Genomic DNA, 16394 nt, shown 5'->3' with positions numbered 1-16394 from the left:
ATAAAATCTGAAAAAAACAGCAATAAATAATTCCATATAGATTTTGACATGATATTCTACCTATCATAATTTTGTCAGTTAACCTCATAAGCTCAATTTACTCCCTTGTTCATTTTTTAATGTCCATCCATACACTTTGACAATGACTCCTGAAATACTAATTCCATGCCAATTTAAATTATAGAAAGATTAATAAAATCCTGGTAGAAAAAAGAATAATCTGCCCACAGGAACACACAAATTTGTCACATTCCGATTCTGGTTAAAATATTAAAATTTAATTAATACCTTTTGAACATACAATTATGTCAAGGAAAGAGTAAAGGCATTCAAACAATGGATATAGATCTTAAACAGTATTTACAAATTCTAAACTGCAAGTTGACTATAAAGTCACAAATACTTCAAATATTTAGTAGAATATAGTGTAAATTCTAATATAAACTAGATAAACTCAATCTGTTGGTATTTTCCAGTCATAACAGTCTAATCTTTACATATTATATACATTAGAATACTAAAAAGTTATAAAATTTTCTTTCTGTTTCTTTCTGCAAAGAAATGGAAAATACATCAGCTCTATCTTACTGTACAATATTCCAATTGAACTTTCTGTAGTGGTCTGCAAAAATAAATGGCACTTTCACATGCAACAAGGCATAAAGTACAACTCTTTTCATTTGCAGTATTCCATCTGAGTGCAAAGTAAACTGCAATGCAAATGTCATTTAACCATATAGTTGGAAATGAAATGTAAACTGTGGGAAGAGATTCTGACAAACTTTCTCAGATTGAAATAATAATGAAAAGCATGTAAACTGATTTCCATACAGATCTGTAATTTAAAAAAATGAAAATACAGCATACTGAGAAGTTTGTTATGATGGTATCAGAGCTGCCTTGACAACACAATAATGCAAAGTTGATGGTGCTGTTCTGAAGCCCAACCCTGCCAATGGGCTGCAGCATCTAAGATGCTTTTCTATTGACAGTTTCCAAAATTACTTCTGCCACTCAAAATTGCACATTGACAGTCAGATGGGTTTCCTAGACTTCATTATGCCATTGTGTAACCATAGCTTCCACAGTGCAATGCCACAAGAAGCCTGTCTTTCAGGATTTCTTTACTTGGGTACTCGGGTAACTTCAGCATGTTGATACTGGAAAGTAAAAAAAAAAAAAAGGACACAACAGTTCAGAAAAAAACTCAATAGTAAAGATTTCTGATTAAAAACCTTGAAGAGATCACATGTATGGAAGAAAACAAGCCTGTGCAGACTTACAGTACCACTGACCATTTATTTGACTATATTGTAGGAAATTGAGTTGATTTTTTCACTTCAGTAAGTTATAATACAGTAATTTAACTTTAATATTCCTTTATTAATTTCACTAACTTTACCTAGACAAATTCAAGTTGCAAACATGATGCAACATGATTTGGGATAAACCCAACACTTTCATGTTGGAGAGTGAATACTGAAGAAACTGTTTACATCTTTTTTGACCTTTTAATATTCTAAAGAACTGTATTTTTGACTGACATGAAAAAGCCCCAATTTTAAGATATTTTAATGAGAATAGTTAACATACCATGTGCTTGATGTTGGTAAAAGATTTGCAGTATATGGCACAGCAGCAATAGTAAAATTTTGCAATCCGCTGCCACCCATTATATGGGCAAAGCCACCATGAGGCACCCTGGAACTGAGAAAATGTACAGATATTAGAGCACTGCAATAATGTTATAAGGCAAAAAATGTAATCTTTAGACAGAAGGTATCTCTTACTTAGGATAATTTGACAGTTACTAATACTTTTACTAAAGTTCCCTTTTTCTTACTGATATCAAAATTCTTGTTGTTTAAAAGCTTTTAATTACAAGACCGAGCATCACATTAGTCCACTGACAATAGGCACCATATTGTTTGACTAACATTTGAGATAATTCTGCCTGCAAGAAGTACTCATTTCTATAACCAGTTTTTGGAAAAGAATATTCATAGAATCAGAATATTCTGAGTTGAAAACGACCCACAAGGACTGAAATCTGACTCCTAACTCTGCAGGGAACACACACCATTTGCCTGAGAGACCCTTCTTGAACTCTGTCAGGCTGGTGCTGTGACCACTTCCCTAGGGAGCCTGTTCTAGTGCCCAACCACCTTCTGGGAGAAGAGCCTTTCCCTAAAATCCAAACTAAATCTCCTTGACACAGCTTCACATCATTCTCTTGGGTCCTGTCTCTGGTCACCAGAGAAGAGATCAGTGCCTGCTGCTCCACTTCCCTTCCTGAGGAAGCTGTAGGTCTCCAAGATCTCCTCTCAGCCTCCTCTTCTCCAAACTGAACAGACTAAGTGTCCTCAGCCGCTCCTCGTACAGCTTCCCCTCAAGGCCCTTCACCATCTTCATGGCCTCTTTGGATGCTTTCTAACAGATTTATATCCTTCTTACATTGTGGCATTATCTCAAGTTAAGACAAACATGTCTATTTATGTTTAAAGTTTAAGCTACATCACAAAACAGTTTATTCTCTGATTACTATCTGTGGGACAAATGACAGAAGTGTCCTTGACATGTCTGTTCATTTACTACTTCAGACCAAATACTTCAAGTAACTAATAAAATCATTACATCAGTCACACTACAGCCCAGTGACAAAGTATGGCAAAACTAGAACACACTAAAAAATCACTAGCATCTTCAGGAATGCAATCTCACTTAATCATATTGCTCTTTTTTTTTCCTTTACCAACATATTATTCAAAGACTGCTCCAGGTGTAAATGTGCAATAGCTCATTGGTCAGACTCCCTCTCTGTCATTAGAAACTAACAAATAGAATAAAATTCAGATATTCAGATATTTTCGTAATATCAACTTAAGCTGACATACACTACAAGATAACATCTTGCTAGCACAGCCCTTGCATCCAAAAAACCCTCAACTTCCACCTCAAACTCCACTATAATGAAAGGATAAAGGAAGTTGAATGCATTACGAACAATGCCATCAGAGAGTGTGATTATCTCTTCTCTGTACCTGGAGAGAAATATTCAGCTCCAAGCTCCCCACTACAGGAGTGGCAGGGACACAATGCAGCAAGCTGAGTGAAGGGCCACAAAGATTGTGCAAGGCTGGAGCACCTGACACAAGACAAAAGTGAGCTGGAACTGTTCAGCCTGGAGAAGTGAAAGCTCAGAGTAATCTGACCAATGTGTATAAATACTTGAAGGAAGGGATAAATAAAATGAAGCAGTGGTCCCCAGTTACAGTACAGGAGGCAACGGGCACAAATTGAAGTCTAAGAAATTTCCATTTAAACATAAGGAACAATTTTTTAGTGTGAGGTGGTCAAACACTAGTACAAGTTGCCCAGAGATGTTGAGAGGTCAGCATTCCAGGAGACGGTCAAAACCTGTCTGGACAAGATCTTGAGCATCCAGCTGTAGCTGACCCTGCTCTGAATACCATGCTGAACTAGACAATGAGATTACATTAGCTGATTAGAGCAATAATGCCAAGGTTGATCCCTGTATGAGCCATTCACTTAAAAGTTGGACCTAATGATCCTGGTGCATCCCTTTCAACTCAAAATATTCTGTGAAAGTCTTAATCTGCAGAGGTCCCTTTCAACCTCAGCTATTCTGTGATTTTGTAGCTAGCAAAGAAAGTCTGATAAAACAAAATAAACTTTCCAAAAATATGTAACAGCTGTTAGAATTCTGGATTATAGGTACATATACTAAAAACAGTGTTCCCATATTCACCAAATCAAGTGACTGTAAAAGCCAGAAGCACGTGTAAGAGAAGAAGTAATGTTTCTACTCACAGTAAAACTACCTGGCAAAAATGCACAAGTGTAATGGTTGCTGCTGTTGAATGTGAAGGAGCTGGGACACAATTCACAGTAATATCTTTTAAACATACCTTTTAGAACTAGCTGTAGTATTCAACACAGATCTGTATTACCCAGCTTAACAACAGCAATGTTGAGCAGATAGTTCTAACACTGCTACACAAAGTAACCACTATGGAGACAAGTGCTGATTATTTGTAGCATATTATTTCTGATACAAATGGAATTGTGCTTACAGCAACAATTCAGAACAGCAGTAAAGATGGTACATCAGTACTCTTACACAATGATTTTGGCTCACATTCCAATATAGTCCTGCCTCCCCTGCAATGACTTTTTTTTTCTCCCCTCTGATAAACATCTCACATTCAAATCAGCAATAAAACTGCTGAAAATTTCTTTCAGTCCACTATTACCTAAAAGTTTTTTCAATGTAACTTATTATAATACTTTCCATATAACAGGTCAAAATCATAAAGCATTGTCAAGGCTTTGAACATTTAAAAGGAAGAGATTGCTGCCAACTTGTGCCTCCAAGAATGAGTTTTCTCTCCAAGCAAAACCCTGCCAATATAGTAAAGAAAACCTTCCAAATAGGTGCAAGAAATATCACAATAGCTGTGTGCAAGAGCAACTATACAATTTCATAGCTTTGGAAATTTCTACGTTTACATCTGAATCATGACTTTTCTATCTATTTTTCCACTGACAAGTTTTGCATAAAAATTGCTTGGAATGAAAACACAGTTGAAGAGATTTTAAGCTTGTTTCCTTACATTTTCTTATTCTTATATGACAGTAGACACTTATATCTTTCATATTTCACAACGATGCTGAATTTTCCTTAAAAGAGCATAAGTATATTGCTCCACAAAAACTTACAACCCCTAAAGAAGTTCTATACAATCTTTGCAGCTGTAGAATTCAAATAAAGTAGAATTTATCATTTAGACTCTATCAAGCTGTCAACACTTCCTTCCAACTGTTCACTAAAAACCCCATGAGAAGTTGCCAGTAGAGAATTAACAATAAATTAGCCAAATACTATTATAAATACCAAACAGATCAAGAGGAGGAGAAATAAGAAAAGCTTGTAGAATTGGCAATATCATCCCGAGCAGCTGTTAGCTGAGAAAGAATAAATGGCATCATAAGTGAACTTTCAGATCCCCAACATGAGCCACAAAAACATTTAGGCTTTTTCTTGAGTGTGCTAAGACCTCCAAATATGTTCAAACTTTGCTCATTACTTTATTATTAAAAGATGTCTCAGAATTGGTATTAATGACAAATGCAATGTTATCTCCACTGAAACTACCAAAGCAAGACTTCATAAGAGAAAAAGAGAAAGAGATGTAAAAATGGGGGAACAATACAAAATAAGAAGTTTAAGAAATATTTAGAGATGTCAAAGAAACACTGAAGACATAATCATAAATCTATTTTATTTAATTCACTAGATTAATTTCATAGTCTTTGATTGGAAAGAAAGAACAGTTCCACTTCACACATGCACAAAAAATCAAGTAAGTGAATGTACAGAAGAGATTAAAGGGAAATGGAGAAAAAAAAAAAAAAAAAGACTTTTGAATGTAGCCTGCCAACCTCACAGTACCCCAGAAAAAATTCTTTACTAAGGCCAGAAAAACATCATAGTTTGAAATCAGGTATACTTTTAATGTAAAATTTTAATTAAGATATCAGCCAACTAATGTACTAGGCTCAGAGAAAAGTCAGCATCTAAATCTTCCATTTAAAAGAAAGTAGGACTGTCTGGGGACTTATGTGCAAAAATGCCAGCTGCATATCACTATTAGAGGTAACTTTCAAAAGTGAAATATTTGTGGAAAAATACATCTATTGCAGTTCAAACACTGAAGAAAAAATAGAGAGTGCCTCCTAGGTGATACAGGAAAAAAAAATCCTAAGCAGATTGTTTTTAAATTCTAGACCGGAGTTCTTAAAGTCACACCAAAAATTTCTTTCCTACTAACAAGAAAATGGGTAAGAACAAGACAGTAGGTGATTTGTGACCAAAACAAATGATGCTGATGCAGGTATTTATCAGACAGTGTAACTGTTTACTTGATAGAAAGTGTCTCTTAGAATCCAGTAGATTATCCCAAATGCCATGAAAATACTGAATGCCACTTCTGTATAATTTGGAATGTTTTAAGAAGCATTTGAAACATGACCTTACATTTTAAAGATCGTTATTTGCTGTCTAGATATAGAAATGGACCAGTCCACTAAAAATGAAAGACCAGCAGTTGGCACGCCACACATGTGCAGTTACAACTTCAGGAATCATTTCTTCAGAGGACAAAAAGGTCAATGTGCATACAACTAGCTTCTTAAATTGTCCATGATCTCTAAAACCAAGGAAATTCATAATAAATCAAGTGAAACTAACAGAATTTGGAGACCAGGCCATTTGATGATACATCCATGGCTGTGAAATTCTTCAATATAAAAGGCAGTTTTGATTATTTTAATTCATATTTTATCTTTGCTTAACCACAAAACTTATACACAAAAGGTCAACTGCTCTACTAATCCTAGAATATTAAGGGAACATCAAACCAAGAAAATGCTGTGATCTCTGCTTGCTACCAGAAAAAGCCTGGATTGCACAACTCAGGTGTCACATTTATGTCTATGGATCCACTTTGGGAAATGTCTGTACCCACAAGCTCAGCAACTCACCCAGCTTGCAGGGGCACTTATTGCTAAAACATTCCCTCACTGCCCCCAAACTGTAGGGGAAATAGAAGTGGCTTTCCCTAAAGAACAAAGAGAATTTAGGACAGAAAACCTTCATAAAGCAGACAGACTTCCATAATGTTACATCTTTACTTGACATACTGCACTAATGTTAAATTCAACTCAGCTTGAGGAGAAGGATATTCTGTGTACACTGACTGAAGTGATACCTATTTATCTCCTATATTACAGCCTCAGCTGATTGCTAGAAAAGCCAAGTCACATAAACATGCAACAGGAAAAAGAATATAAAACTCATTTAAATTCACTATGGCCTTGTCAAGAACAGCCTGGACAGCAACAAAGGCCTTTTGCAAAGTGGTCAAGTATAATAAATACATAATCAATCATTTTGCAGGCAACAGAGACAGCAAAAGTATTAACACATGCTCTGTCTACTTCCATCAACATACAGAACAACCAGTATGCAAAACAGTCTCTAGATGATCTTTTATGGGCTCTCAAGTCTCTTGTCTTATTTCTGAGTATCTAGACAATGTACTTGTTCTTACAGAAGAGTCTCTCACCTGCCAGTAACAAACTGTAATAGTAATACTCTCTCTTCCTGAGTTAGTTCTTCCACCACGTCCCAGAACCACTAAATGACAAAAAAAGTTAGTTTGTATTTTCCATTAAATACTTGTAGTACTTGAAAATATATTGATAAAACAATAAATGGAATATATATAAGTTTGCTAATTAAATTGTGGAATTATTTGTACCAAATTCATACATAAGTAAGTTACTTAATGTAGAAATACAGCATAAAAAAACCTCCACAAATTTCAGCTAAAATAAGCTTCCACAAACACACACAGATAGTGACAACAACAAAACCACATTTTTTTGATTAAGTAGTCTACATTATTAAAAGAAAAAAAAAACAAAGAAAAAAAATAACAAAGAAAAAAACCAAACAAATAAATAATTTTACCTGAATAACTTGGTCTCCTCTCTCATAGCCACTGGTATATTCTGTATTTTTTAACCAGTCATTCACATCAATTTCTGGCATACCAGACAACAAAAGCTCCTTCAGGAGAAACACATAGATTGTGATTAGTCTTCCTGACTAACCATCTATTTCAAGAGTTTATGGTATTTTAAGAAGAAATATTTTAACAAGTAGAAAGCTTACAGTGCTGTTTCAGTTTATTGCAACCTTATGGAACTCACAACTAAATTTTAATACATGAAGATTCTTGAATTCAGATAACTTCACATGATTTGTTTAATTTAAGTATGCACTAGCAAGAGCGAAAGATTATTGCCAAAGAACCTAAAAGAAAAAACCTCTGAGTCTTGCCATGGCTTCAGAGAAAATTTGAGATGTGTTGGTTACAGAAGAGCAAACCACCAACAAATATTTACTAGAATTTGACTCTTTGACTCAGAAAAAGTAAAGACAATAGACAGCATCTCCTTACTCTTATAGGATTTCTGTCCTGCTCAAGGAAAATAAGCAAAGACTTAAAGGCCACAACATGCTAATTCCATACTGAAATTACAATTTAAGGCATTTATTGCCATGTGAAGTTTCAGGAAGATGGTAATCCTGAGTAACTAGAAAAAGCAGGAATACACATAATGAAATCCTCACTGATAGATGCCCAGGAAACAAAGCCAATGTGAAAGCTACAAAATCTTTATTTTGTGGTTACTGAGGTTTACTTCTGTATCATTTCCACTGCTGATGAAATATGCTGAACAAAGCATTTAAAAATAACTAGGCATTTCAACTTACCAGTTCATATTCATCAAAAAGTTGGATCAAAGATGGTGGAATGAACATATGGAAGCCTTGTAAAAAGGCATTTATCTGAGGCTGAATGGCTCTTGTCATTCTGAGCTCTGTCACAAGCTGGACATACTCAGCCTGCAACATAGAAAACAATATTAAGATAGACTCCAGCAAAACCACACAGTGCTCAAACAAACTCACACACCCAAATGCAGTCCTCAATGCATTACAAATCTCTTCCACTGTAAGGTAGTAAAGAGTTCCCTTGCATTTTTCACACGGAAGCAACACAAAATAAGCCCCTTCTGCTCTTCCACATTCCTTCCTAAGACAATTCCTAAATAGAAGTGCTTGAATTGTTACATAAACCAGTCAAAAAACAGGGACTCGGACCAGGACAAAGAAAGTAACCAAAACTTAATTTGTCATGCCCACATCTAATACCACTTCCATCAAGCTCAATTAAGGGCATAAACACACCAATGTTTGTAAGCAAAAATACTCTACTTAAGCAAACTGACATTACTCAGGAAAAAGGGCTAACTTCTGAAGGAATATTTGTGAGACAAAAAGCTTCCTTGCTTTCCCCTCCACCTCATCTCTGGAAGCCTAAAATAATACATAATGAAGCCTGCAGAGTTTATTCGTCTTAATAAGAATTTCAATTTTTTAAGAAAGTCTTGAAAAATCACCTTAGTTTTTAAAAAAGAAAAACACCAGAAAACAACTTCCATCATAGCCAGGGAACAGACTATAACATGCTTTAGAGATCTGGGGGCTCCTTTCCCTTTAAAAGATGCCAGCCAGAAAAGAAATCCACCAGAACTTTGCTTTTGTTAAGAACACAGAAGCCTAAGAGGCATTAATGGAAGAAGACTTTTAGAAGGAGACAATTCCCTTTTAGAAGGAAAAAGTGGCTACATTAAAATTCTATAAACATGTCTCATCCACCCTGACCAAATTAGACAAGTTTAACAACGTTTCTTTACTCAAGAAAATAGTTTTCTACTTGAAAACGAAATTTATTCCTAGATTATTCAGGTACTCTGTTTAAAGAAATGTTTTGACTTCGTAATCAGGACTTTTAACAAGAAAATCATGAAATGTATCTCCCAATTAAATCATCTCAACTATCAGCTTTCCTTTAAGAGAACAATCTGACGAAAATTCTACTTTGATTTTTAATTTTAAAATATTTCAACCTAAACTTTTATGTTCTGAACCTGCACAACAACAACCAAGCATTTTTTCTTTCCTCCCTTTCAGAAAAAGAGAATGAAGTATGAAACTTTTCAAAACAGAATACTTTTCTACTTTGGGCAGCCAAAGGAGATTAACTTTACTAGACAAAAGTCAGTCTGTGAATACAGAAGAAATCAGAAATTTTTGCAATACCAGGATTCAAAATAATGTTAACACTGGTTGTTTTCAATAATCAGAAATGCTTGTTTTACATCTCTTAAACTGTTCTTATGTAAATTAGGCTACCCAGAAAAACAGGGCCAAGGAAAGAAAAATTCACAACCTCATTTTGAAAAATCCATTTAAAAAAAATATATTTATTTTATGCATGACAAAAATACTACATTGAACACTTTAATTATGAGAGAAAGCAGTTGCTGTAGTTTAGGTGTAACAAGAAATGTTTAAAATAGCCTGGAACAGCCAAGCATCCTTGGCTATCAGCACTGGCGCATGATGAAAGACCTGTAGCACAGAATTTACATAATACATGTCAGTAAACAACCTGGTCAATTTGTTTTGCTTTCTGTGCACTTCATTTACATTTTTTTCCCCTCTGAAGCCTTAGGAGCACATTACAAAACAGAAATACCTACATCATTTCAGATCTACATATGCATTCCTACATAGTACATAAAGTTATGATCCAGGCTTCTTTAAGGAAGGGAGATTTGATTGAACACACATTAGATGGGCATCACAAATATAATGACAAAATCTAGTTTGAGTGAGGGGTTGTTCCATATTTTACTTTGAGGTAAATAAACCAGAGATCATGCATCCTTGATTTCACAGTCCCACATACTGTGAGACAAGGATCAATGGTTATGATGATTTTCAGATTCAGAGAGCAGCTCCATTTTAAAGCTGCCTGGAAAAAAAATACCTACTATTTTACTGCCAAATAGAATGGCCAGCTCACAGACAGATTCTGGGAGAACTGAGAAAGCCAAAGGATTGTGGAAATCTGCACCATTCTTTAATATAACATAAAGTCAAACCTTGACTATGCCTGATTTTATTTTTTTCCTAAAAAGTAGAAAGCTGATAAACGATACACAGCAAAGAGCAAAGATAAATTCAGGACAAAGCCTGACTTTTCCACTTGAAATCTCTCCATTACCATGACAAAAGGCTTTTGAACCAAGCTCTAACTGCATTTTAGCTGGGCTACATGGACACAGCAACTGCAAGACATGAATATTTGCATCATCTAATTGTCCCACAACCATTCATTCACCTATTATACAGTTGATATAAAAAAAGAAAATTACCCCAATCAAAGAAAATAACACTTTACAAATAGCTCTTACTAGTAGTGCATTTACTCTGTTTCAGAGAGAAACAGAGAGAAAGGGACTGTTTAGGTGGTTTCTGTGCAGGGAGGGGCAAGGGTGTGTTTTATTCTGGTTTTGGCATGGGAGATTTTTTTGTGTATGTGTTTGTTGTTTAGTTTTTTTAAGGGATAAAGATTCATTCATAATTTAATTTTAACAGGTAATCTGCTGGTGTGCATACACAGCAAATTCTTTTAGAAGTTGAATTTTCTTCTCCCAGAGGTATAATATATACAATGAGTTTAAAACAGTGATCTATTATTCCTTGGGTGAAGGCAGAAAAAAATAAGATACCACTTCCAAGGGGAAAAAGAGATTTTTGTTTATAAAGTAGACACATTCCTATTTAAACTGATAGAACAGCTAAGCTAAAACAGACTGCAAAACTATGTTACATTAAACAAACTGGGGAAAAATCCCCCAAAACCACTAAAATACATATCTCCAATTTTCAACAACTTGGTCATTGTCAACAACTTTGCCAGTGAACACAACTGTGCCATCTTACAGATGTTTTCTGACTTCATATTTTGCAACTTCAAATTCAAAAAATGCATTAATATTAATAGTTTCAAAGCTACCACCAGAGCACCTCTTTCTTACCACCTTTCAAATTAAAGCTACACCAACTCTAGTCCCCTCCTGCCATGCTGAGAAAGGCTTGATGAAATAGAATGGAGGCATCTCCTCTACACATTTTCAATCACCCTTTTTAGACTGTGCTCCAGCTCTAAAATTAAGAGAGCAAATAAGGCCGCTAATGGGTAGTACCCTCATGTGGGCAAACTTCTAATTTTATGCTAGTTGAAAATGGGTTTTAAATAGTTGTTATGAAATTACAATTCATGTTACATACATCTTTTTTATATACTGAGAAGCTAAGACTGACCAGACACAGGAATCAACATTCCTGCTTTCTCCAACAGATAATAAAGAAACTAAGCATCCAGTACCTTCGCAATTAGACTTCTTTTACCATCTGTATTCTTTCACAAATTACTGTATTGCAGGAATCAGTGCAGAATCAGGCTAATAACATGCATTCCTGCTATTGGAATGACACTCTGCCTTAATGAAAATGAGGATTAAGGCTACAAGAATCCAGTACCAATTGCTCCAACACAAACTGCAATGTCCTTGCAACAAAGGCTGACACCAAGCGGCTGCTCCCCAGTGCAGCATCTGTTGCACCACTCCTGAAGCCAAATGCTTACTGAGCACAGTAAGAGCAGGCTCAGACAGCCCAACATGAATAAAAATCAGAACACAAAGCAGCCATCAGGACCAAGAGTCAGTGTTATAAAAAACTACAGGTCTACTCGTGACACTCCTGCAGTTACTCAGAACTGTTTAGTCAGTAACTGCAGAATTCAATTAGACTTGTGCTTATCATAATTTCTAGACGATCTTCAAAATCTGGCTGTGTTTTCCCGTATTTCTTTTTTTTTTTAATTAATGCTGCAGAGGAATCAGGAGCTTTTCAACCTGCTATTAATAAAGTAAATTTAAAAAATAGGTTATTTCCATACACATTAAAAATCTTCCTGCAGACTTTTACTCTGTCCATTATCTGCATTTTAATTAGAGCAATACAGTGCTATAGACTGGCCTAGCAGGTAGCACACTTTGCAACATTACCTACAATTTTATGTTTAGCAATTGCTACTGTTCTATTTCCTTGGTATATATACCCAAGACTTAACTTTAGGAATATTTGTAACTTTTAAAATAAATCCTTCTTTTAAATTGATCCTATTTTCCTTCACAGTTCTGTCAGAAAGAACCTCTGATCTGAACTCTTTTAAAAATTTTAATTACTATTTCTGTAACATGCTAACTTAGAAAAAGAGGAAAGACTGTTGGCAACTGCAATTTTTTTTTTTGTATTTTCTCCAAAACAGGTATACCATTCATGCTTCCAGTTATCCAGAAAGTCAGTCCAATGGCTTGTACTATACTAGCATCTTCTGAATAAACCTGTATACTCACCTTGTTTTCCTGTGTAACAAGTATACTTGCACCCCCCGGCTTCAATGGTACTTCTTCCATTGCTCCAAACACATCAGTCTCAACAGAGAAGGTCAGCTCTAAACCCAGATCACTGATATCATTATCTAAAATCCACTGCAAGTTCTTTGCATACTCTGGATCAATAGATGCTACATCCTGATAATTTACAGGTATGCCTAGGAAAAAAAAAATACAAACAAAGAAACAGAACTGCTCAAATAAATAGGAAAAAGCAAAAAGTGGCTCTGACTTAATACGTGGTAGAAGATTGCCCTCTAGAGAAAAACCAGAATAATGCAGTAACAGGAAAGAGAAAAAGGGATGCGCTGTTGTTAACTACAGCAGAACTGCGCACACCGAATTTTCAAAATACTACAGAATCAAGTTTCTCCCTATGTTTTTCCTTTTTATGAAGCAAATGACATGCCACTCAGGCAAAACCAATTTGCATTATTTTAGTTCACTAATGGGTTTCAGTATAAGCATCTACTCATTCTGAACACCAAATTTTAAATGTTTCCTGCAAAGTCTTAAAGTTTTCTACCTAAATTTTAGAAATGCAAATACCATGTTTCTCTATACCAGTATCTTTTCCCCCAGAGCTTTATTTAGGGAGTGAGGGGGGAGAGAACCTTCCTGTACCCAGAAAGACATTTATAAACAATAAAAGGAGAGTTGCTAGAAGTCTGACTTTTATCCAGGTACAAAAAGTGCCTATTTACAAAACCCTTGACAGGCATGGCACTCAAGCACATTTGAGCAAATGGGCCCAGAAGAAAGTGTCCCTAGTTAATGCAAGAGAGCTACTCTCTTCACAAGAAAGCAGACCTTGATTATTTTAACCCTGTCATGACAGATACTTCAACACTACCATGACAGATACAATATCTGGGAAAAGGGGCAGGAGGTGAGGGTAGCAGTAGGTTTAGAGAAAAGCGAGTTATTGAGATGTACTGTCCTTGCTTCACCATCTTCCATGCACTGTGCAGTGTCATAAGGGTGCCCATTAGTAGAAACCTTAGCACACTATGTATTGTGGATGCAGTACCCCAGAGAAACACAAAATTCAAAGGTTAGCAACCACTGCAAAATATCCAAGTGTAAAAAATGTTATAGTATTTCCCTGGAAGAGCTGACAAGCGCTGAAATGGTGTGTACACAGCTGTAAGGCATTGTTTCTCAAATAAAATCAAGCAACACTCCAGTTTAAGAGAGGGATAACTTATTAATTAAATATCACTGCCACCTCTCTCAAAATAAAAAAAACTAACAGCCATCTAGTAGTTTCCAGAGGACTTTCACTTTTGCTAACTAACAAGCATATGTGCATTTGACACACGAAACATGGAAATAATGATGTCTCTGAGGGATATAAGCAAAATGTGGGAAAAGAAGACTGAAAAGTAGGAATCAGAGACTCCTTTAGAGAAGAAACTCAACAAGTGTTATGATGAAAGTACACTCACAGTCAGCATGTTGTGAGACCAAAGCACTAAGCTCAGTCATTTGGTTGGCAGATATTTTACCAATTAATAGACTCAAGCAGGCAGTTATAAAAAAATTCCATCAGATTTATCATGAAAAATTTGAGTCCCACAAAATACTAGGTGTCTTTCTCCTGTATACCCTTGAGGCCCCCGTAGTTTGAAGAGAAATCTATCTCAGCATCATTGTGAGAAGCAGGTATGTTCTGTGCAACACTGAACTTCAAAGAGATACTACAGGTAAGTTCTGAGACAAGCTTATTAATTATTCAATGAATTAAAGGCCCCCAGTTCAAAACACACTGATCCAAAAATTAATTTTCACTTTTGTTTATGCCATTTCAAGGACTACTTTCTGTTATAGAGTGGAATGTAAGAGCAGATAGAACAGTTAAGAATTTATCTGCTATCTGTGTTTGTAAACTGAAGGTGGAAAAAAATTTATGTACCCACCTGAGTCTCAAAGAAATGTATGAATATTTGTTCATACAGGTTTCAGCTTCTAATTAAGTCACTTCCACATCATGTCTATTGACTAAAAAGAAGAGTTCCTCTCTGAAAGAGATTCACAGTGCTACTCAAATACAGAAGGGCTTAGCACACCACTGATAGTTTCAGTGCCATCAACAGATGGATATACTTTCACTACAGAAAACAAGGATCTCAGTGCAAGGTGAAAAACCAAAGGAATGAAAACAGGCGCAGACTGCAAGAAATTTCATACTCCTTTACTTAATGCCTGACAAGAAGCTGAAGGGAATTTCTATGTCTATAACCAGATAACTTGTATTTGACATGAACAAGAGCTAGCAAAAATAAAACAAATCTGTTCAGGGAGCACCCACTGCTGCACAACTCTGATTCCTTAAACAAGAAGATAGGAGATGTGCAAAGTTTATGGAAAAGGCCTTGGAAAGGTTTAAATAAATCACAGTGATTGAGGCAGAAAAAGCAACTACTTTGCGAAGTGGATGTGTAATTTTTCCAGTTCTTTGTCTCTGATAAGTAATAAGAAGTGATAAAGAATTGTGAACATTTTGACCTTAAACAAGATTAATGTGTATAAACCTCTAGAAAGTTCCAGGATGCCTGTAAAACAGAATGTTGGAATGACAAGACCTTACTAAGACCAGTTAGACCTTATTAACAGAGACTAATGACTGCTGCTGGGTTTGCAATAGCTATTCTAGCAAAGTGAAAAAAAAAGAAAAAAAAAAAGCTAGTAATAGGTTATCTTGTCAATTCAGAAACCAACAATCAAGCATAAACCAGTAAGGAACCCAAAATCATTAGCAGTCATTTCCAAAAGAGGTGACAAGAACAACACTTCATTACTCTCAAGGTAACACTGAACAGCAGAAAAATAAGATTTTCTTTTTTGTGAATACATCACAAGGGAATTAGCCTGTGAGTGTTATTCATAGCAATGAAAGCAGTGTGGCCAGCAGGTCAAAGGCAATGATTCTGCCCCTCTACCTCAGACTCATGAGACCCCATCTGGAGTACTGCAGCCAGCTCTGGGGCCCCAACATAAGGACACAGACCTGTCAGAGCAAGTCCAGATGAGGCTACAGTGATGATCAGATGGCCGGAGCACCTCTCCTATGAAGACTGAAGGCTGAAACAGTTGGACTTGTTTCAGCCTGGAGAAGACAAAGCTCCAGGGAGACCTTCAAGCAGCCTTCCAGTACCAGAAGGCAGCCTACAAAACAGCTGGAGAGGGACTTTTTACACAGGCAAGCAGTGACAAGACAAGGGGGAATGGTTTAAATCTGAAAGACAATAAGTTTAGATTAGATATTAGGAAGAATTTCTTTACTGTGGGGGTGATGAAGCACTGGAACAGGTTGCCCAGAGAAGTTGTGGATGCCCCATTCCTGGAAGTGTTCCAAGACCAAGCTGTACAGGACTTTGAGCAACCTGGTCTAAAGGAAGGTGTCCCTGCCCAAGGTATCTAAG

At 36.0% G+C, this 16394-nt stretch overlaps 1 protein-coding gene across 4 annotated transcripts in view; it reads right to left on the bottom strand.

Moving 5' to 3' along the window:
* Positions 1-239: 239 nt before the first annotated feature.
* Positions 240-16394, bottom strand: part of HACE1 (HECT domain and ankyrin repeat containing E3 ubiquitin protein ligase 1) — a 48914-nt gene continuing 32759 nt past the window's right edge. For all 4 annotated transcript variants that reach the window (XM_053974050.1, XM_053974051.1, XM_053974052.1 and 1 more), the window contains 6 exons: positions 12931-13127; positions 8366-8497; positions 7556-7654; positions 7149-7219; positions 1594-1707; positions 240-1160 (listed from right to left, as the gene is read on the bottom strand). In XM_053974050.1, coding sequence (XP_053830025.1) covers positions 1058-1160; positions 1594-1707; positions 7149-7219; positions 7556-7654; positions 8366-8497; positions 12931-13127 — 716 coding nt within the window. In that variant the 3' untranslated portion in view covers positions 240-1057. The remainder of the gene's footprint in view (positions 1161-1593; positions 1708-7148; positions 7220-7555; positions 7655-8365; positions 8498-12930; positions 13128-16394) is intronic.

The sequence above is a fragment of the Vidua macroura genome, chromosome 3, assembly GCF_024509145.1.
Source record: "Vidua macroura isolate BioBank_ID:100142 chromosome 3, ASM2450914v1, whole genome shotgun sequence".
NCBI lineage: Eukaryota > Metazoa > Chordata > Aves > Passeriformes > Viduidae > Vidua > Vidua macroura.
Note: the sequence above shows the minus strand (reverse complement) of the source record. Positions and strands in the feature narration are given on the sequence as shown.